Source organism: Aquila chrysaetos, chromosome 11 (assembly GCF_900496995.4).
Source record: "Aquila chrysaetos chrysaetos chromosome 11, bAquChr1.4, whole genome shotgun sequence".
Classification (NCBI taxonomy): Eukaryota; Metazoa; Chordata; class Aves; order Accipitriformes; family Accipitridae; genus Aquila; species Aquila chrysaetos.
In genome coordinates this window covers 25,170,505-25,194,827 of record NC_044014.1, presented here as the reverse complement: position 1 = coordinate 25,194,827, position 24,323 = coordinate 25,170,505, and the positions used below count along the sequence as shown (strand labels likewise).

Sequence of the window (24,323 nt, the reverse complement as noted above, 5' to 3'; positions counted from 1 at the left end):
CTACATGTATTTAATATATTCCACATTAAAAGCATTCACAGCTAGTTATGTTTGACTTTAAGGGATGTTATGTTCACAGACCAAACATCCCTCATACTTCTATTCTCTCTTAATTCTATCCTGGAAAAACACACACAAGTTTTTCCATTACTCTGCATGTTTCTGGACTTAAAATGGATACCTGCCAAGATTTATCAGTCAAAGGCAAAGCAAAATCGGATGCATTTTCCTCTATCTCCATTTAAAATTAAGCCTTTATTTCAGTCATTTTAAGCAGAAACCTCTCAACAGCAGTTGGGATAAGCAGGCTGTTACACCATTACACTGTTACATTCAGTTGCAGAGATACATCTCACTTCATACAAGTATAAGCAAAAGGTGTGTTTGTGGTGAGGTTTTTCACCCCTTGGGCAAAAGCATCAAGGATCAGTTCTTAAATGTCTGTGTGCCGAGTACATAATTCTGCACTCTTTGCATCAAGAGGCCAACTAGTAATGCATTAAATCTTGCCCATGGAACACAGGGGGAATTAAACCGTTGTGTCATGACAAATCTTACCTGACAGAAAAGCACATTCAACTTGCTTGAGGAATCCAACTGTTCAATGAAAACCATCTATATTCAGTGTTGTTGTGGGTGGGGTGGGGGTCCTTAATTGCACAAAGGTATAGAGCACTACTTCTTGGATTATTAAGTTAAAAATTAAAACTTAACTGAGCACTACCCTCATATCTTAACTCTTAAAATATCTGAGGCACAAGTATGCGTGTGTACTTGTTTTATTCATAATTTGTCTTGGGATACCAAATGTATTTCTACTTCAGGTGATTTAACAAAACTGTTGACCTCATTTCAAAACATCCACTGATCCATTTTTCATTCAATGGCAATATCGAATGTTAAAAGGAACATAAAAACAAACATGCACACAATTGTACAGTTTTCATAAATGTCTATTTCATTATTTGTGGGTAGCGCATTAAACAGTTAAATACATTTAAATAATGTTTAAGTGACTGCACTAATGCAGAATTTTAACTAGATGGGTAACCAATTTAACTAGAAACCAGCTAACAAGTAACTGTCTAAATACTTCAAATACAGCTCTTGTTCTAGGTCATCCTTCTTGGAAAAAAAAGCCTGCTGGTCACATTGGAAATACATTTTAAGGCCAAATTCTTCTGATATCCCTTCTCTGCAACAGTTTTCTTCGCCTTTTTAAGCCTCCAATTCCAGGCCAAGACCAAGTTTATGGCCACCAGCATTGATGCTCTTTCCATCTATCAGGGCAGACAGTGTAAGCTTCACACCTGTAAGATTTTTAAACAGCATGTTTACAACATACAATCAGAGTAGCTTTCATGCAACTCAACCTCTGTCATTACAAGTCCCAGTTGCAGCTCTTTTTCCATTTCATTACTTTCCTCTAAAGATTTCTACAGAAAAATCTATTTACCCATGAAATCTATTGAAAGGTAGTCATATGAATCAAGCTAGATGCTTTTTGTAAATACCATGTTATACAGTAGATATACAAAGTCTCTAATTGGTAAGTACAAAAGAGCTCTCCTTTTCTACATTAAGGTGTGCAGAGAAGGAGGAAAGTTATGCATAGAAAGACAGACACTTGTACCAAGGAAGGGATGGAATGAAACTATGATTTTTATTCGTTTTCAAAGAAGGAACTAACCAATGATAATATAGCATTAACAGGTATTTTCATATTTAAGCAGAACAAGATAAATTCTAGAGGTTTTTTTACCAAATATGAAGAGCAGGAAGTGCATCCTTTTGATGATTAATCATTATTTCAAGACCTGCTATCATTCAGGTCAGATATGACTCAAGAAAGTAAAGCTAAAAAAAAGACTGCTTTGCACAGCCTAAAGCTAAGCTATCAAACACAATGCAGTCCAATCCTACGCAAATCAATGAGGAATATGATGCACCACTAGATACAGTGGAATTTGTCTTGTTTAGATAAAGGTTTGATGTTCAACATAAGCTACTGTAAAACACCTACTTTGGCTTCAAGACAAAATTATTCTGAAGGGAAATAGTTCTATATATGGATATAAATGCATAGATCTCAAACATTTTCTTTGTGATGCATAGAAGATACATCTGTGACATAATTCATGTGATAAGCCTTACCTGGCCTCAGGGTCTGGGTGTAACCCACTCCAACTAGACTAGAATTGTTCACTTTTGCCTGAAAAAAAAAACCAAGACAAAAGCAATTGAAATGTTGTAACTGATTAGTTCTTTGTCACCATTCAGAAACTAGAGTAACTATGGCAACTCTGCCATTATCAACTGAACCAAATTTTACTTGTTCCTTCAATAACTGTGCTTACTGGATTCTCTCTTCCCAGCTATGCTCTAGCCCCCCAACTTACAGCTGAAGTAGTAACATATTTAAAAGCAGACAGAATGTAAGGGCAGGGAGAACTGTTACTGGAATGTAGTTTGGCAGGTGAACTTCCCCACTGCTCCCTCTTCAGAAGGCCACAGCGATTTACCACCACAGTCTCCCAAAACAAGCCACTTCAGAAGAATCCTCCATGTTAATATTATTACAAAAGAATTACTATCTTGCAGGTCCAGTCAGTCAAGCAGCAAACATTTCACAGTATCATCATAAACAATACGTGCAAAATTATTTATCTCACTTTGCATCACTTCCTCTATAGGACGATTCCAACAATCCAGCTTCAATTCTAACTTTATAACACACAGAAAACTTTTCTGCATACTGCCAGAGTTCTTACCATAAGAACGTGAGAGACCTCCCCAAAAACTGGTTTAAAAAAAAAAAATTTTTGTAAACTTATGGAACTAGACATGAAGGGTTTTATTCAATTTTTTCAAGTCAATACATTAAGTCCTCTAGAGTAGCACAACATTTGACAGTCAGATTCTAAAATGGACTGTATGCAGTTGCTGTATGCAACATTACAGAATTTAAATGCTGGTTTAATTTTAACTGCCTGGATTGTAAGAGTAATTCCTACAAGACTTCCTGACTTATTACCTTCTTTTGTACTAATAACACACAGATTCACAGAAACTGAAAATACACTGTGCTTAGCATCACCCTTTTGGTTAGAGCCATACTTACAGAGATAGAAGCAGTGGAATCCAACTTGTATTTAGCCGCAATGCCAAAGCGAGTGCTGTTGCTACCTGCTGTCCAAGCCAGGTTTACAGCAGTTTCGAGATTGTCACTCACTTTCTGGTAAATTGACCCACCAAATTCTGAACCATCATTGCTACACAAATTAAGAAAAAAGTTAGTTTCTTATATTTACATAATCCCAACTTTTTTTTTTTTTTAAAACTACTTCAAATTTTTATAGAAATGAGAATTCCAGAAGTTTGAGTTGTTTCACATTTTTCGACAGGAGAAGGGGAGAAGAACAAAGGCTTCAGGGCAAAATTAAACTGCAATAATTCATGGGGGGGGGGGGGGGGGGGAAGGTATTTCAGTACGCTACAGCTAATTCTCACACTAATGTTGAGCTAAGTACTTGAATGTAATCCCAGATCACATCCTTACAAAACTAACAGATAAATGTTAATAGTTAGAAAACGGGCATTCTGAATTCTAGGATTATTGAATACATATGATATTCCTAAAGAATTAGATGACCTTTTCAAAAATCTGTCACATTGATTGATATTAGTAAACTGAAACACAATTCCTACAGCCCAGACCATAGTGTTTTGTAGCTTCCTCCCATACACCTCAACTTCCACAAACCCAGACAGACACAATCACCACCCTCCCCCTCCAAAAGGGACAAACTTCTACCTCAAAAATCAAATAAGTAATTTCCTAACTAAATGCACTAGAACAATGCCAATTTTTATTAACTTGTATTGAAAACACTATGTTCTTCAGTAGGTTTTGATCAGCTTGCTCTGAAGAACACTTAAGATCTGAAGGCAGCAAGTGTTAAGAAAATTCATAAACAAGATGTCTTACATTTGTTCAGTTATACTCTAAGTGTTTCATGAGCTCTTCATCCCAGAGAGGCAAGAAGATGAACCTACTCAAAAAGTCCAAAAGCAAAGCTCTAGTCTTGCTCCAGAAACTACTAATGGCCTACTTAAACAGTGCAATGCTAATTACTACCTCTAACAATCTACTGCCCTTTAAATTATAGTCAGATACAATTCAGTGTAATGGGAAAGCTGGAAAAAGCATTATGATCAGCTCTGCATAACTGAACTATTGCACTTCCAATTTGCATGTACTTCAGTATTTAGTAAGCTGTAGCATATATTAGGCTGTAAGTGCTAACAAGCCACCAGTATTTACTGCTTTGAAAAAGAGATACAAAGTAACATTTATCATTTATTTAGAGTTTCCTATTGAAAAAACCACTTCGCTTAATGGCCTTGCAACCACCTCTTGGTATTTCAAGCATTTGTATTCTGACTAGAAGGAAAGGTAGAGAAAGCCTGCTTCTGTAAATCTGGACACAATTTTCAGTACTTACACATTAGTGTGCAGTTGGAAGTCTCCAGTCTTGTAACCCACAGAGAAGTTATTTCTTGTCAATTTGGATTTGGCACTATCAAAAGTCATCTGATAACCAGCAAGCCAGCCTTCATAACCAAAGACAGCCGAACCATGGATTGCAGGCCCAGCAAAATCAAAGTCAACATCACAACCTAGGTTTAGGCATTCACGTTTATAAGCTGACTTAATTTTACCACTTTTCTTTCTGAAACAGAGAAACAGTTATCTTAAGACAAGGCTTGATCTTCCTCAGTGAACTGCCAAATTCGAGCCATATGACTCTACACAATGTATCTAAATGCCACCTACATGCATCCTCTAAACTGGGCCAAAGCACAGCCAGCCCATTACAAGAGCACAGGGCTACTGCAAACAGGCATTCTGTGATGAATGCAGAGGCATTTCCATGCTTCCCGCATTCTTCCAAGTATTTCTATCCCAGAAAACAAGCGAAGTGGGCCATTGTGAAATGCCCAGTACTAACCCCGTAGAATAAGATATGATGCTAAAGAGCAGAAGAAGCCTTTAGCATTGGGATTTGCTAACTTGGATCAACAGCAAACCATACAAACATCTCTGTCAATACAACAGACCAGATAAACATTTACTGACCATGGGTGTTGTCACTGCCCTAAACAAGGTAAAAAGGTTAACAATTCTTACCCTGTATTTGGTGAGAAAGTTGTATCAAATGTCAACTTCAAGCCTTTGGCAATCTAATTGAAGGGGAAGAAGATAAGATAAACCTATAAATTCAGTCCTGCTACTTAAATAAAACAAATAAATACTCTCCCAATCTATTACCTGATCTTCAATTGCAATTTCTGTTCCCAGAGTGTTATCTGTGTTCCATTTTTCTGTGAAAGTCAGCCCATACTCAGCCCACTTGTATTTGGTCTCCAAGCTCCCATTCACTTTTCCAGTGTCTGTGTTCGACGAACCAGATGTTGTGAATTCCTAAAAAGGACAGTGTCCATGTTATACAGAAGATACATGTGATTCTGAAAGCATTACACAGTGCCAAAAGAGAAAATACTTTTATTCAGCAAACACTAGGATCTTGTTATTCTATGCAACTAGTTCAACAATATTAGACAACTTGTGGGAGAAGGGGACACAACATGGACAAGAACTAGACGATCTATGCCCTCTCCCCATCTCAACTGCAATGTTTCTGCCACTATTACAAAACGTACAGGTTTGCATCATAACTCAGAAGCAAGACAGTAGTTACCGTAAGTATTCTCCTTAAAAGCAGAAACAAGTTCTTGAAATATAAGGTTGAGTCTGATACTCCTAATGAGCAAATTAAAAATCAAACCAAGAGCCAAGCACACTATAAGGTACATAGCACAATTCCAGTAAAATTCTTGAAGGATCACATGTATTTTCATCATTCCAGTCAACCATCTCCGAAGATAAATTATGTACAACTGTAAAATGCCATAGAATGCCATCATTTTTCAAACTGGGGGTGGATGACAGTTCAGTTTCTTGTTTGGTTTGAGGTTTTTCGTTGCTTTTTAAGAGAGTTCTCAATCCAATGAATGCACCAGCCTTTCACACAAGCCATAGGCACCTGTGTTTTTACTGACATATATAAAATTCCCCTGACACTTTGGTTTAATGACACACAGGAAGAACATTCATGTTGGAATTGTAAGCTAAGGTAACAGTCTGATTTTATGCTTCTGGTAGAGTCTTACCTGGAATTCTTGAAAATATTTAAAAGTTGCAATATCACTCACACCTCCTTATTAAACTAAGTAGTCCATGTCTCTCACTATTTGGATTCTCACAAAGAACAGAATGAATAATTTCTGTGTACCACTATTCAGAAATTAAAGGCAATACCTAGTAGAAGTGGAAGTCTTGTTTGCAAATATATGTTAAGGAGCTCTTTTCACTGAAATATTATTGCCCTTATGATTTAAAAGTTTGTTATTTCAACTCTTAAAAACATATAAATCAGAATTTTGATCTCTGACTTCCTCCATGCTCAGTATTATTTTCAAATCAACTCCTCACACTCACCTCCCCCAGAAGTAAACACTGATTTGAAATCACAAGTCCTTAAGCATTCATATTCTCAGAGCCCAAGACCTACTGTACATCACAAGGGCACGAGACTGTTCTTTAATGGTGGCTGATCAAATTTAACCATGACCAAGACATTTACTTGTATTATGTTAGTGAACCACTAAACCATCCACACAGTTGCGTAACTGTAGTAAGGTCTATTTCTTGGCAAGTGACAGGGACTACACAACCTGAAGTCCAAAAACCTTCAGCTTGTGACGGCAACCATTGTAGTAATAGCTTCAGGAGCAGCAAATTATTACATTATCTCTTATCTCTGCTTTAAAACATCTACATTACATATATGCCAGCACTTTTTCCTCCTGGGAAGGACGGCTTATAACAGAGGATTCACATGAGGGCTTGGATTTTTCAGAGTTTTACCAGTATTACTGGTAGTCCTCAAAAGAAACAAGATAAAATAAGAACAACTACATCTACAATAGGGCTCTTGCAAACTACGCTTCAGTTGGGATAGACTTCTAGAAAAAACACAGCATATAACCCAGGCACCTTGTTTCTAACAGCCAGTTACACTGTAAAAGCTTCCAGTTACGGGGGAAAATAAAACCACCCAAACTACCTTTATATCTTGCAAAGTTTACTCTAGAAACAGATAGAAGTTACAGGAGGCACTGCTTGCATGACCAAGACATCTTGCATGGAACATTACTGCAACACTTTAATACCTTTAAAGAGGAGCCAAAGATTCAATGTGCTAATCCAATGTCAACTGCTTCAAACAAGCATCAAGATGCCAGAAGTCTCCACCAAATACAAATACTATCTGTGTCCTATGATTGATATATTAAAATACTTAAAAAATGTGTCAGCTATTCGTTCACCTTCAGACATAACATGAGGGACAACTAATAAACATTTTTATTTTATGAAGATTACTAAGCAGTGGGATACCCCTGTTACATTCAGAATAAAGTCAGATCTTTAGGGGCTTCTGAAATTATTTTACACCAAAAGTTTATCATTCATATAACCTATAAACTACTTAAGAGCATCTGGAAGGTGTCCTTTCTAATTAAATATCAGAACATGCCCAGAAAATAAATATAATGAATGAAAGGTATTTAAACTCACCACTCCGCTTGCAGATTTTGTTTTCACATCCAGTTTCACCAACCCAAAACCTTAACAAACAGAAGTCAAAGTTACACCAGTAGGCTTTAACTAAGACCATGCACATTTTCGAAGAAGCTGGTTTTCCAAGCAGTCTCAGCATCGTGCCACATATATACATATAGAAAAACAACCATAGGCTGACTTCAGTAACACTCAAATTTTAGATGTCACAGTGGGTAGAGGAGGCCACTTCAGAATAAGCCAGGAGTTCTGTTCTATCACCACACAGAAGGTGGGGAGTAGCCTCTCAGTTGTACAGTGTACATTTAACTACCAAACGATGACTTCAAGAGTAAATTTAGTGACAGAAAAAATGCATTCTTTTCTGTTCGTGAGATGGCATCAGCTTTGTAGTCAATGCCACTCGAAGAGCTATCCCAATGCGTAATATTTGTGTCTCAGCACCAAGAAGAAATATCTCAAAGTAAAAAAATCGTAAAAGTGAAGTCACTGGGAAATACACAGCCATTGGAAGTGTAATATAAGTAGATTTTATGGGAGTGTTAATTCACATTGTTACCCTTAGAGCTGAGTGACAGGCTTGGTAAAAAAGCCCCCACATGCATTCCCAAAAAACAGAAAGAAACAGCACTGTAATAAAGCAGAATTTAACTATGCAACTGCTTGGTATTAAAGCATTTTTAAATGTTGAAGGATTCTTCATTCCAATAGCTATTCCTCTTTCTAATCCAAAAAAGGCTATAATGTTGCAGTGGTATATATCCCTTTGTACATCAACAAATGTTGTGGCACAGAGATTGGTGAACAAGGTGTACTCCCAAGTTAAATCACACTTGATGCTTGCATTCTTGCATACTTGTACACCTCTGACATTTATCTGGCTAAAGCAGTAGTATTTAACAGACTTCACATCAAAACAGCTCAAAAAAGCCTCCAATGATCTGTTAGTTGACAGTAATGATATAAAAACAACACACCTTCCCCCCCTCCCCCAAAACACAGGCATTTGAGCACTCAATTTTACATGCAGGCTTAGAAAGGCAATTCATTGCTGCACCACAAACACCATGTTTTATAAAAGGTACTATTCTTACCATATCCTTTATTGAAGATATCTCTGGCAGATTTGCCAAGGTCTACATATGATGGAGGAATCGCCATTGGAACTGAAAGGTAACAGGCTAATTAATAGTGAACCTTTTACCACTGCGCACACACAAAAAAATGCTACAAAGATACTCTTCAAGGTAGATTCATATATGAAGGCAGTTAATAGATGGCTCAAACAATTACAGTATTCTGTGAAACACCTACAGATTTTCAGTGATGGTCACTGTGAACACTGAATGTTTTCTCAGGTTAGGTAATCTGCTTGTAGAGAAGAATTACAAGACCACCCAGTTCCCAATTTTTTCAAGTAATTTCTCCATACTTATTTAATTACCAGAAATCAAGTAATAGCTCACATTTCCAGAGCTGGCAGTTACCACCAAAAACCAGGAAACTGGAAATTTGACAAACTATAATGCAGAGAGTTATTTCCTGAAGTTCCACAGTCAAATTTGACAGATGCTTATGAAAATTACCTGAAAGGACCTACCAGGTTTTATTTTCGAAATGTAATAGAGTGCGTATCTGTTTTGCAACACCATTTGCCCCATATTTTAAATGGTAGACATACAATTTTAAAAGGAATGTCTAAGCCACTAACTAACGAGCAATCTGATTAAGTCCGTCCCTCCGCCTGCCCCCCCCCCCCCCCCTCCCCCCCGCAATGTACAAGAGTTTAAGTTTGGCTGTTGTCTTGCCAGTTTAAAACAAACAAGTAGTAGGAGTGCTGGGTCAGTGAGAAAAGCTCTTTTAAAAAGTCCCTTTCTCAGACGGGGAGCCTCTGGCAATCTCACTGTTAATGAACCTGTCATTCAAGACTAGCTATGAGCCAGCCCCCCTGGCCCGATGGATAGATATCAGCCTAAGGTCTCACACAGGCCTGTATGTTTCTCCTCTGTGTGAAGATACTCTGTCTGGACCTTCCTTCAGTGTCTGTTTTCCCATGATTTCAACAGCAAAAGGCCACTATTGCAGAGGCACTGTATTTTAAAGTTTTAAAATACAGAAAGCACAGTATATTTCAAAGAGTTAATGACTCCCCCCATGCTGTGAGAGGGGGTTGGGGAACAACAATGAAACTAACTAGATAAGCACCACAAAAAGGTTAACAAAAGCAAACAAAAATCTTCTCTTATCTTTTCAAACTGATTGGTCACATTTGTTCTGCAGAGAAAGTCAGATTAACATAATCGACTGTTTGTCTTGCTCTTGCATGGGTGCTTTTTTGGATTTTTTTTTTTAAGTAAATGGAAAAATATCTTCAGGACCTCAAAACCTACAAGGGCAGTACCCTCACATGTTAACTTTCAACTGAAAGCAGAAAAGATTACTTTCATTTTTATATAGTACTTTTAACCAATATATAAATTTTCAACACCTGGCTATAGAATTGCTTATCTTCTGCAGATCTCCACAAGATCCTAAGTGTATTCAGTAACACAGGATCAAGGCAAGCTTCCCCACTGCCCGCCCCCCCCCCCCAAAAAGTTTATTTCTATCTTTTCATGGCCTTATCTACATAAAGGGAAAACTTTCCTAGAACACCCAATTCAAAAAAATTTCCTTTGGGGCACCATTTCACTAAACAGACTGTTGTTTCAGAATAGCATCCACATTAAAAAAAACAAAAACAAAAACAAAAAACAACACCTACCCTAATTACACCTGCCATATACAGCCTAACTGTATGAACTGCAACTATTAAAAAAAAAAACCCCCACACTATTTTAGCAAGCAATGGCAAGGCACAAGACTGTTTCTTATCCTTCTACAATTTCTAATGCAGTTTTCCAGAGTACGTTACTTCACCCTCCCTAAACTACAAGATAACTTCAACCTCCTCTGAACAAAAACACTTATATTCATAGTTTAACTAAAAAAGAAAAGTTAAAAAAAACTTCTTTAGTAAGGAGTTCTAAACTCTAGAACCAGGTCACTAGAGCAAGACAGCCATCGCTTGCTCAAGAACATAAAGTCTGTCTTTCCATAGAGTTAAAGTAATCTGTCCCTTAAAAAAAAAAACCGCCCTGAAAATTACTTAGTGCACTTGAAGCTTAAAAAGGCTTAGCCCAAGTCAAGTCCATAATAAATAAGTCTTGAGGAAAAAAACAAATATATAGCAGAACAGATACTAATCCTGGTGATAAGATATTAAATGGTTCTTAGTATTTATTAAATAAAAAGCAGCAGGTGGTAGACCAAATTACAAGAAAGTGTGGGAAACTGCTTTCCCCTCTAAATTTCTGCTGTACAGCAACTGCACAATTCTTAGCAGTTTGAAATAATTTAGAGAAGGTTTAGCTATGTATTTTTCCTTTAATGAATAGGTCTCACTTCTAACTAGCATCTTCAGAATAACTATTTCTAGTTTTAAAGTTTTATACTAGCCTTTAGCACAGACATGCTTTTACAATATAAATAAATGAGCTTTTTACTTTTGTTTTCAATGTTTCCAATCTGACTAGACAACCAATACAGACAACAGATTTATGCTAAGCAGTAATGTCCTGAGAAGTTAACAAACTGGTATCTGTGTCTAAATTCAAAGGACTACTACAGTAAAAAGGATGTTGCCATTTTGTCTGGCCTAACTAAGCATCCTTCCCACTGCAAGGAAACCAATGAGTATTTGTCAGACATTCCAGCCTACAGATGCAAGTTTTGTGATAAAAAGTTAAAACAGTGTACAACTGTCACACTGCTGTTCTAATCCTATACTAACAGGGATAGATGAGGACAAAGGGGGAAAGCAAGAGTTAATTTGGGGTATACTAAATACCTGATAAGCCAGTGCCACCATCAGAATGCTCATTATATGAAAACAGGGCCCCCCCCCCCCAAAAAAAAAAAAAAATCATTGCTGTGTCCTCCAATATTGGCAAGTTACCTAAATTTGCAAATTCTTATAATCAGAAGTAATTTTCTTCAACCTTATTTTGAAGTATCTTTCACTTAAAAACTAATAACTAGAAGTGACTAAAATATAAGTACCATTTAACAAGGAGAGGTTTGTTGTGAAAGCAACTATCAGATAATCTTATTCCTCATTTCAAAAAACACAGAATCTACTTGAATCAAGTGGGAGCTCCACCCTGATTTTTGTTTCATGCCACCCTAAAACCAGAAGTTTAATTAATCTGTTACTCAAGAGCCACAAACATGCTTTCTTCTTCTTCTGTAAAAGGAAAAAAAAACCCTCATCCTAAGAACAGAAAATGTATTAATGTTATCAGAATTATTACATCACAGTTTTCCTTCGAGGTGATATTTCAAAACTCTCTCACACCCTGCAATTAAAGGAATGCCAAGGAGTTCTATAGAGATTTCTAACAATTTTTAAGATCTCAGAATAGAGGCTAGATCAGGCTATAATAAAAAAAACCTAAGTACTCATGCAATTTAAAAAAAAATGGCAGTAACTACACTGAAATTGTATTCCAGTAGTGTAAATAGCAACAGAGAAATTGGTATCATTCAAAAAAATGCTCGGTTAATATATATTGGACGTGCCACTGACCTTTAGACTTACACAGCTACTAAAGCTTAAAAAAGAAACAAAAAAAAAAAAAAAAAGAAAAACCAACAAACCACCTCACTACCCTTGCTTCAGCTCTCTCCCTACTTGCATCTTGGGGGTGGGCACGCTAATCTAGTAGCCATAGCTAGACCAACTTAGAGACTCTACGAAGAAGGGAAAGAAAATTACACATCCGAAAGCGAACTTGGTGTTCAGAAACCGAAAGCAGGGGTAAAGCAGAGCCTGCCAGAAGAGAAGGGCACCGAAAGGGAAAACGGGGATGCGAAAAGCCAGGCCGAGACGCGTGGGGAGGCGGCACACCCTTCCAGGGAAGGGCCCGGGCGGCGGCGCCCCGCGCCAGCCCCTTCCCCCGCTCCCAGGCCCGCCGCCGCCGCCGCCGCCGCCAGGCCCGCCGCCAGGGCGAGCGGCGCCCGCTGCCGCTGCAAGGTGAACTCCTCCACGCGGCCATCTTGGGCATCCCGGCCTGACCCCCGCCCTCCCCGCCGCGCCCTCCCCGCCGCCCTTTATGTAACCGCGGCCCGGGCCCGCACGCCGAGGAGGGCGCGGCGGCCACGGCGGCGGGGGGGAGCGGAAGGAGGCAACGCGTGCCGAAAACCCCCCGCCCGCCCGCCCCGCCGTTAGCCGGGGCGCGGGGGAAGGCGCCCCCGCCGCCGCCCCCGCGCGGCCCCCAGCCCCGCGCGGCCCTCCTCCGCCCGCTCGCGCACGGGTGAGCCCCGCCCGCTTCCCCTGCCCCCGCGGGGCCGGCGGCGGCCCGGGCCGGCACCTGGCTAGCGCGGGAGGGCGGCGAGGCCGGGCGGAGCGGGGCCGGGGGCGCGGGCGGGTCTCGCCGTGAGGAGGCCGCGCTGCTGCAGCCGCTGGCACTGGAGGGCGAAGTGAAGGAGACACCGATCGAAGAAAAGCCCGAAGAGAGAAGGAAAAAAGAGATGGGGAAAGAAGGGAAAGCGAAGGAAAGGAACGCAGAAGGAGCAGAAGAAAACGGAAAGGAAGGAGGAGAAGACGAAGGCAAAGAGTACGGGGGGGGAGCGGGGGAGACAGGGCACGGCGAGGAGCCGGGCGGGGGCAGGGCGGCCCGGCAGGCGCTCGGAGGGGCAGCCCCGGCGGCGGAGAGGGGTCCTGCGGGAGGGCGGGGCCGCCCGGCGGGGGAGGGCGGTAACGGCCGCGCCCCGCGCCCGCGGGGCGGGAGGGCGCAGCCTGCTGAGGCGCGGCGGAGGGAGCGGCCGCCGCCGCCTTCGGGTGCCGCTCTTCAGGGCGAGCGGAGCTGTGGAGGGACAGAGAGGGCCAGGGGAGCCCAGCGCCGCCCGCGGGGGGCAGAGGGCGCCGCTAGTACCGGCTCCTCGGCGGCGGCCGCACCCAAGGAGCACTCCTCCTTCGGAGAGCTTAAGTAAATAGACGTTCTCCTCCACATGGGGACGGGAGGCTGAAGTGCGGCGCCCGGCAGTACTTAGAGGAGGGCCCGTGCCCAGGGCCACTGCCCTTGCCGAGAAGCTGCGAGTCTTCCTCTCGGGGCCCACCTGCCTCCAGCCGGGGCACAGCGACCGGTGAAGCCCTCCACCTAGGAACAGCCACGGGGACCCGTTCCGCAGCCGGCCAAGGTGGCACCGCTGGCGTTTTTGTTGGAGGCAGCCCTTGCTCCTCAGCCCACAGCACCCCTTCCCCACAGCGGCCAGCCCTTGCGGAGCTCTGGGGGGATGACGTGCTGCCCAGCATCCCTCTGCAGGGATGCTCGCCTTTGCTCTCCCGCTTCCCACAACTGTTTGAAACTGAACACGTTACACCTAACGTGCTCTGCTGTTGCTACCCCAAAACCCACGGACACACGGCAACATCCAGCAGCACGGCTGTCCCATGGCTGATCTGACAGCTTGCACTCCCTCTAACGAGGTTTGCTACATCTTTCAGACAAGTGCCACCATCTCTCCAATTGCCTAAGCTTCATTTTTACCTTCCAGCCACCTCCCACCAGAAGACACCCACCCACCCACCCCCCAACGGAAGACAGCATATCTCGGGTCAAGAGAAGCAATAACCCTCAGAAAGCTTTCTTAGATAGTGCTGTCCTGATCATAAGTATGACCTCTTGGAGAAAACCGTCAAAACAACTGTTCTGCAGCAGTCACTGCACAACTCTGCAGCAAGAATCACTGAGTCACCAATGCAGACCATCGCTAGCCCAAGGAACCGCAGGACAGGCATTTCTGAAATTCATAGTTCTCTCCTACTTACTTGGATTATGACATGATAAAATGCCTCCAGAAAGTAAAAGTTACTTACAAATACAAATTACATCTGCATAGTATGAAAAATACATATTATCATCCAATGCTACCAATTTGCCAGAACACATGGTACAACAGTAATTTTCCAGGTTATTAGAAAAGAAAGATTAGCAGCAAGGCCCAGTGTAATGCCAGTCAGCACCTGCTCCTTATATCAAAAGATAAGCAACTGTTTGGGTTTTTTTGGTGGTGTAAGTCCAATACTTTCACATCAGAAGACCCAACAGGTTAGTACATTTCATTTTGATGTTTTTAAATAAGCAGCTTGGCATTCCACAGAAGGATATGTATTGATGAATCAAGAAGGAAAACCACATGCCGAGAGAATAAATAGCAGTAGGAAAAGAAAACTGGTGTATCTTATTGTGCATGGGAACATAGATTAGGAATAAATAGAGGTCTGATTAAGTAAAAATAGGTTGTGGTGCAAGTTGCTCATTATTTAAAGACATGAATTTATTATTCATACCCATAGCATAAATCCATTCTGAATAAAAGTTCAGTTACTTACGTGAGACATCAGCTTTTTGCCTTTTTTTCTTCTTTTAAAGATTAATACTTTAGTCATGGTTTGGCTTTATTTTTAGCAATCCAGGAAAGCAATTACTGCCCCACCCTGAGCAAAAAAAGCAATTAATCACTTCCTTTGTGAGACAAAGCAGAGACATAACCTGAGATGGACAACAGCACACAAACTCCTCTGCGTTAACATTCCAGGCTTCTGAAACGACAGCCTCTGCCTGCCAGTGTTTTTCACTTGCACTCTCCCATTCCTCACTCATACAACCATGCCTATTTCTCACAGCATATCTGCTAAAGCTTAGAGCGCCAAGAAAGGCACGCCTTCAGGCCTGCAACAGCAAGCCATCTAAATTATTCTGGACCTTTCTTCTTAGTGTTCTCCTCATACCATTCAGTGCACACACCTCCTGTGCAGGTGTGCTCATTCTAAATGGGCTCATTTTCCACTGAAACTAAGCAGTTGTCAGTTTTTCTGTCACTTGCAGTTTAACTATTACCACTTCATATGAATACAGTCATGCATATGCATAACTGACATCACAGAGTCATATGTTTTACTGGTGCCACTTGGAAAAAAAAAAACCCACATCTGGAAAGCCCTAAGGTGGCAACCAGAAGAGGCCCATACTGCCAGGATCCCTTAGACTGATAGACTTAATGCCTTTTAATTTTTTTTTCCCAAGCAGTTTTAAGTAGCCTTTTTTCAGTTTAGCTTAAACAATTAGGAGGAAGTTTAACTTAAACCAGATTCTAAGATACACTTAAAACAACAGGTCCAAACGGAAGCCAACACATTTAAATCATCTGATACAGATACATATGCAGATAATCCCTTAGCTCAGAGGACCACAAATGAGTATTAGCCTGCAATTTTAGAGCTGAGAAGGCAAACAGAAAGCAAATTTGAGAAAGCCAACAAGGAAACCAATTTGTTTGCAGGCCCTACTAAGGCTAAGGAAGACACAGAGCACCTTACAGCTACATAGCTAACAAAAGCTGGTTGCCCATAGCTCTACAGCCAAAGCAAACTAAAAATCCAGTCCTTCTTGTTATGACCTGTGGAAATGCTGCACACTCTTCTAGTACATGTTCACTGCTAAAGCACCCTATTCCCAAATAAACAGTAAGATGGATGTGGAAAAGGTTCTGTTAAAGAGCAAGGAGAAACTGAAATGAACACCAACCCACACAGATGAGCCTGTACTTATTCCTTCTTCTGGATTTATCTTTGGTTGATTGTAAATTCTTTTCCTTCATTTTTCTTTCTGTTGCAGTTTCCATTGCCTCAGGATTATTATTTTTTTTTTATCCTCAGTAGCTCAAGGAATAAGCAATTTGTTAACAAAGCTAACTACTACCTGACAGATCTACAAACCATCAGGTGTCCTGACACCCTGAAATAAATAAATTAATTGGCTTCATTCCTTAGAGGAGATACCTCTAGGTATCCCTAGGAAAGGGAGGGGCAATCGAGTCATCAGATGCTGATTTGTAAGCAAAACACAACCATTCATGCAAAACTCACTGAGAAAGTCAGAGATATGCCTAGTGTTCCTAAATTACTTACATGGAGCAATAGGTTTGAGTGATTGGTACAATAATTCTCACCTGAATTAAATATGAGAACGACTACTAATTTCTACTGTATTGTTGACATTTCTGCTCATGGTGCAGACTGTAGCAGTTACTGTGTCAGATGGATGCAGGGCACTTAGTTTTAGAGGCTACAAATTTTTCAGTTATCTCAGGTTTTTCATAAAATGTTGAATGAGGATTACATGCCTCAGAAAACTCCGTGCATTTTACACCAAAGAAATTACATCGCAGAGCAGCAGGCCTCCAAGACTTTACTTGCCTAGCTGAAAACAATTTAGTTGCCTCCATGAAACTGATTGCTTCTCTCAATGTAAAGCTTGACCCGGTGAGGGACACAGGTGCACAAGATGCTGAACAATGTTTTTATGGCCTTGACTCTCACTGAAGCCACTCCAGAGTTAAGCCCAAATTCTGTAAATAACATCGTGAGGGTAGCGGGGGAACAAAGCAAAGCTGAGCCATGGAGGAGGAACAACACCCGGAGGGCTGTGCCCAAGCTGCTGCAAGTTACGTACTGTGTTCAGAAGTGCTAACAGGGGTCTTGGGGAGGGGGAATGGACAACGGTTTGCCCCCAAGCAAATCCTTCCCTGAGAAAAAAATGTGCTTCCCTGGCATTGCAAACCTTTATATTATTTATAGGGCTCCCTTATTATTCTCAGACTATTCTGATGATGGTCTTTACTGTAAGCTGCTCTGGATGTGCAGCTCCAAACCTGAAAGCACCTCTACAGTAACCACACTCGTTGTTGGCCATTTGATTTTTGAGGGACTAAGTTTTCTTCTTCAACAAATAAACAATGTAAAAATCTTAATAATATTTGCTGTCATTCCAACCTGCTCTTCAATCAATTTCTCCCTGAAGGTAAGTCTTTCTTAAGGTCACTTCTCTTTCTAGGGCGCAGGCTTTACAAACACAGCAAGCAATGGGAGGCCATTCGCAATAGTCAAGCTGCAGGTGTTTCAGGCTGCTGTAACCTGAGCTCCTGCCCCAAATGGCCTCAGACTTCGAGGAAGCTGCAGCCGAGGACAGGCTGGCTGAGGTCGGACACGGGTGCGTGCCTTGGCTCCCAGAGGCTGTTCCCTCTGGGTAGCTAAGGCAGGTTGACCTGGTGTATGGCCACATGGTGGGACATGGGTCTTTAAACAAGCAGAAAACAGCAGATTTCTGGAAGAAGTCTTGTTAGGGGTAGGTCGGTGGTGGTGAGCAACAGGACGAGGCTAGGCTGGTCAGCAGGGCCCTGCACCATGCTGCGGCCGTTGCTTTTTGGTTCTGGATGCCCCATTCAGCTGCAGTGGAGGGATGTGATGCTAGTGACCCCTGAGCGAGCTTGGGACCAGCCATCACCCACCCTTAAAGAGTGTGGGGTGGCCTCAATTTTATCCATAGGCACATAGGAATAAAGTGCCTGCTGTACACATCCGCTCTGTTCTTCAGCCCCAGCAGCCAAGACACTTTGCTGAACGATTAATTCCCTGGCTGCTGCCTTTCAGGAGCACAGGCAGTGGAGGGCAGGCTTTCCCGGCTAGCTGAGCACAGCCACCTCGGGTTGTAGGAGGGAAACTGAACTACAGATGCTGAGATAGAGCCCAGACTTTAAAAAAAGGAGAGAGGGAAAGAGGGAGGATTTGGGTTTCTTTCCACCACCTTTGTAAAAGCAGAATGACATCCCGTATTACACTGAGCACTTGTCAGTAGCTCCCATGCCACCCAGCAGCACATCCCATGGGGAAACAGACAACATAGATGGAGTTGACCTAAAACCAAAGCTGATCTGTGGTCAGCTAGAGTTTCACAGGAGCAACCCGATACAGCTGGTTATCTGGGAGGAGAGGCTTATCTTGATAACGCAAACCTGTTACAAAACCCACAAGAAGTGATTTATCTACAAATCTATTTTGACAGCTCTCATGCTAACAAATACAGAAGTAGTGAATGAGTTACCTTTTCCACCTTCGTGATTTCCTTGGAAAACTGTGTAGTCCACAACCTTATGTGGCATGGGTGTGTGTGAAGTGAGCAGCCTTTGCCAACATATGTAAATTCTCTGGTCCTTCAACGGTTTGCATTTTCATCTGAATATAAGATAGCAGAACACACACAAAAAAGACCTGTGGGGTAAACTACTCTCTCTCTCTGGCAGATTTTTCCTTTTTCACAGAAATTTGACTATGTGTATGTACAATCATGTTCTAGCTAAGTGGTCAGTGCAGGTCTTGGGGCAGCAGAGCTGATGATAGTGATTCTTATAATTAGGTCTGCTTAACAATCCCCAGGAAAATGTCATATTTTAGTAATACACTATTTCATTGAGTCCTTTTTATCTACTCAGAGTGGAGGTTCTAGTCCAGAAATTTGTGTCAGCCTGAATGTTTTTTCAAAAGTTTTGATTAAAATGTTCTGTGCTTTATAAGGGGAAAATGCTGTTTACCCAATTGAAATAGTTCTTATAATGGTTTAATTGAGAAGACTGTGCTTTTCATCTTGAAACAGGTATTTCAGACATTACATGGAAAGACTGCCCTTTTGCTGTCTAGTAAAACTCACCCCATTCAATCTATAAACTTCCAAAGGATCTCCCATGGTACAATTTGGCAATTGATTTTTCCAAAGGGTGTATCAATGGAGCATGCTTAATCTCTGCACTTAATGTAATCGGTCTAAGCCATCTCCCAGGAGCAACTGTGCATACTTCATCCCACAGCTGAAGAAGTGGGATGAGATTTCTTGTATGATTTTAACTCCGTATTGTAAACCTGACTGTGATTCTGAGCACAATAAAAAGTCCCTATAGGTAACCATTCAGGAGCATAAGAATCCCAAATGCTTCCTATGTTGAGGAGCAAAGAATAGAAAAGGGTATAGAAACAAAAGGCAAGACAGATGGAAGCATGAGTAAGTACTAACACAACGGGATAATGAACTGTGACAGGAGCAAGGGTAAAGGTGTCTGTTGACAAGAATGAATAGGGGCTTTACTGCACATTTACCTGCAGCAATTAATTTCACTTCTCTTTAAGGCTCTTTGCCCTTCTGCAAAAAGGGAGTAATGATATTGACCTCTGTTGTAGAGCCCAGCACAAACTGAATGTTGAAAAAAAAATTGTTCTGCTTTCCAACTGTTACATAACTACAATTTTTTTTTCTTTTCAATGTCACATTGAAAAACTTGCACACCCAGGTACGTAATAGAAAGACGGATAAGATATTGCTTAAAAATCTACAGAGACAAAAATCCTCTACATTCAAAGGTGACAAGATAGGTACAATAAATGTGGCCTATCACATTCTAAAGAGGCAATATTATTTGTATACAACCAAACCCTCGGGAGAAATCATGCACCATTCTAAATAAAACTAAACAACTTCTTAGCTGTCCCCTTTTCTTTCTGTTTGGAAGGAAGATGTGTCTAAGCATACCTGTTTCATACCCTGAGAACACATTTACCACATTCTTAGAGTTCAGGCATTTAAAAAATTTCTCCTACACTATGATTTGGAGAGATGTTTGACACTGTTGCATATTTGTTTTAAAATGTATTCCCAGTGTTTGTAACACAAATGCTGAGCAATTTCTAGAATAATGAAGTGTTAAGATAAATTTTAGATCAACCAAGAGTTCAAGCATAGCAGAGGATGGACATACAGACATGCTGCTTTATTAGAGCCACAAAGAGCTCCATCTCTCTGAGCTGGGAGTAGAGAGAAACCATGGTATTCCTGTGGTGTTAAGCTAACATGGATAATCTGGACATTCATCAGCACACACCACATGAAGGCTGATCCTTGGATCCTGTCACTGTCTCTCCTCATTTTCACTGCAGATTCCATTATAGCAAAACAATAAATAAAACAAGAGTAACATCTTAAAGTTTTTTACCAAAATAGAGGACCCCATCTTTTATACCTGGTGTTTTGGTTTAAATATGCACATGACTGCTTTGGGTTAAATATTCACAAGCCTAAAGTGAAAATTGAAATTTACTCAGCCTATACTTCACATAGGCTTTTCCCAAGCACCCAGAAGAAAGCAATTTTATTGTATAAGTGGCTATGACTAAAGAGCATAAAGCTTAGTACATTTTAAGATTTAAAAAGGGAAAATTTTGCAAATTTGTATTTTGATGGAGGAACAGGAAAAAATACTTTTTATATGGGTACCTGTATATAAATGTGTTTTCAAAACTAGCCTGGACAGTATGCATGGACCTAGGAAAAATATCAAGAACTATTCTAATGGCCACAATGTTACTGTCTATGTGGCCTGGAAGGCAAATGGGCATCAACTTTGTTTCAAAAAGTTATCTTGCATTAGCCAGATGTATCAATGTGACATAAAACTAAGTAGGAGAAGTTATTGCTAAAAATGACCGGCTTTCAGATACACTGTGATGCAGGGACTTGAAAAGCCTGTGCTGGGGAAAATGGACAGTATGGGTTTGCAGATGGGCTCACAAGTGCAAGTTGTGGAAAAATTCAATATGTCACTCACTTCGTCAGTGTCAGTTACAACCAGACCCAAAGATAGATCTTTAGAGCAAAGACCTGCAAGTAATGACCCACAAAATATATATTTCTTAAAAATAATGTCACTGAGGACTGGCAACCAAACAGACTTCTGTCGCTTGATGGGTATTCACAGCAGGACACAGGCCAAACGGTTCAATGAACCCAGCAACAGGTTAAGGAAGTCATAAACATTAAGAGGCTAGCTAGGGCATATACAGAGAAATAGCACATGGTTCATTGATCATAAGGAGTGATCACAAGGAAGGAGTCCTTTCAGAGAGAGAAGTGAGCCTTCGCTCCATTTTTGTCATGTAGAGATAAGTTTTCTAGAAGGATGTTTTCAGACCCAGGAGGAAAGTTTCCAGGCTTCCACATAACTCACGTGATTCAAGCAGAAAATATAACCTTAAGAAACAGAATATAACAAAGAACTACAATTCAATTAAATATATTTTTATTCATATTTAAACTCCATGTTTCCAGCTACATTTTGACTAAAACTTGGGTATACACTATGTATTTTAAGTTTATGCATGTAGTAAAAAAATGTGTCTAGAAACAAGTGGAATATTTTTACTGAAATAACTTCCCACATTTCAGAAAATTATTGGAACATATTATAAACCATACTGTTTTATACTAGTTGTCTACAAATATATTATCAAGGTAAATATCAACAGCTCAGTAATGCTTCCTAAGTGACACTGATGTTGGGGTATCACAGTCCTCCACTATGTCCAGGGTTCTCCTTGTGCGAATCCACACACTTTTGCCTGACAGGACCCATGAAATTGAGAAGCAGAAATGGTTTTGATGTTTCGGTTACTAGATATCTAACATGAAGTTTACAAAACCAGATGCTTTCCTCTCTCTTGTGTATTTGTACTAAATCTGGCTTCTCATTTGTCTAGTTTTTAGTCCCATATGCGAAAATGCTTTAAGTTATGCCATCCCAGGTATCCCTGTGGAAAGGATTAAAAAAAAAATTCTCCAATTTTACTTCAGCACTTCCATCCTTCTTACAGACAGGCTTGGAGATTCAACCAAGTGACAATAATTATAGTTCTGAGTCAGGCTTGAACTGTGGTGCTTACTTTATCAGTGCAGTCCTTCTGTATTTCCCCTGGTAAGAGGGACAAAATTTAAAGCTTTTTATGAATGAAATAGAAAGCTACTAATTAGAATAACCTAGATATATTAATTCCTTCAGAAACTAAAAAAAAAAAAAAAAAAAAAGATTATGCTGTACCAAGGTTGCAAATAACAGCAGTAATAGAGATTTAGCTATGCAGTAAGTCTCATGATTGGTGTTGGCAATCCTGCATTTCCAGTATTATTAAATCAGTAGGTACCCAAAAGTCATCCTTCAATATGCTAGATTCATCCACCAAGATTAGATATTCATAGGAGAAAGCTGTAATGAGATCAGAAGGTAATCATGTAAGATTTATTATACAGTACACTAAAACAGAAGTTACAGAATGACAAAGATAAAACTTGGAAGATGCTTATACATGAAGATGTCTGTTCTGTTTCACCACTGGAAAGAGCTCCATCAAGCAGCTGCCTAACATGCCTCAGCTTGAGAACATCATCATCCAGGGTTATGCCATCACTGAAAATTCACCCAGCAGGAGTAAATGGAAACATCTACACTTTGGAAATGTGAACTCCATCAGACAGGAAGTTCACATTTTTTTCAAACTCTTTTAAGCCGAGAAGGGCAGAATAATCTACCCTTTGAAAGTCAAACCCTGTGAAATCCAAGTTTTTTGACAGCGTCTCAGGCTGGGAAAAAGCAGTAACAAAAACCAAACCAAAATCCTAAAATAAAGATGACCTTTGCATTAATAGACTGCAGTTTCAGGCAGTATATCCAGCAACACAGTCCAGGACAATTGATTCAGTGATACAATGGTCTTCTAAATTTTGTGCCATTATATGGCTGTTAACATTTGTTCAGTACTACAGCATAAGATGAACCGCACTAAGTGCCAAGTACAGCATGGGTCATACTGTGTACAACTTCACTCTGTTCCGTGGGGTCTCAGCCGAGCTGTGGTCGTTCCTGTCAGGGATACATTCTGTCTCAAGGCTTTCATGCTTCCAGCACCATTTTCAACATACCCGACAGCTTTCTTCTGCCACAGGCTGCAGTTAGTGTGAAGTGATGCTGTGGATGCTTTCTGATGCATCTGCCTCCCTGCCTTTTCTCTGCAGTATACAACATACCAATCAATAGACAGCCTTGCCTTCTCCATGCTTCTAGGACTGGCACTGCCAGCAGCTCGTAAGGTTTTTGTGAACTGGCTTATGTAGACTGCTAGATGCATGGGCACAAGAACAATTGTGTACATGTTGTTTTTCTTTTTTTTTTTTTTTTTTTGTAGTTTTACTCAGCTGTTCATTGCAGGCACAAACAGGCAGTTTTACTAGCAGTGTGTTTATTTTCTTTGACTGCAGTCCTGATTTGTTACTGCTCGGGGAATTTATATATAGGTGACTATGATTTGAAAATACTCTCCCTGTTTTAAATAAGCTATCTGAGAAGCCAGATGCAGTATAATAGGTTTGTCTGATTAAGCCCATTGCAATCTTTGGCATGCCTGGGACTACTTCTGCGCTTTCATTTTCTAGGAGAATGAATTTCAAATGTGCTTTGAAATCCTCAGAGCAGGATACAGATGTTCAAGTGACAAAAGCCAGTGCTCAGTATTCTTAATGCCCAAGCATACTTCTTTTGGCAGGATCCTGGCACTCCAGCTGTTATTCTGATCTGCTGGCTGGCTGCTTTCCATTAATCACTTTTGGCAGAAGAAAAGGCCTTCCAAAGATCTTTCACCTTTGGCCTATACTCAAGCAGCAAAAAGGATGTTGCAGCATCTAAGGCTTGTAACAGAAGGGATCTTCAGCCTACCAGAAAGCATCATTCTGAGTTTTTTTGCCATGAGATTCCCCACAGGTCCATCCTGGAACACTCAACAATCTTGTCAGCCACACTTCATCTTAGGTTTCTGTACCTAGACAGGGTGTTAGTCCTCAGTTACCCTGCCTGGGTTTGTAGGTAA

The 24,323-nt window shown here is 40.8% G+C and overlaps 1 protein-coding gene across 1 annotated transcript; it reads right to left on the bottom strand.

Annotated features, from left to right (window-relative positions):
* Positions 1–236: 236 nt before the first annotated feature.
* VDAC2 (voltage dependent anion channel 2) lies at positions 237–13,243 on the bottom strand. The gene is made up of 9 exons (XM_030030210.2): positions 13,117–13,243; positions 8,800–8,871; positions 7,703–7,752; positions 5,333–5,485; positions 5,192–5,244; positions 4,506–4,733; positions 3,122–3,272; positions 2,155–2,212; positions 237–1,310 (listed from the first exon to the last, which is right to left on the bottom strand). The coding sequence occupies exons 2-9, from the start codon at positions 8,864–8,866 to the stop codon at positions 1,219–1,221; spliced, it is 852 nt and encodes a 283-aa protein (XP_029886070.1). The 5' UTR covers positions 8,867–8,871; positions 13,117–13,243; the 3' UTR covers positions 237–1,218.
* Positions 13,244–24,323: the final 11,080 nt, after the last annotated feature.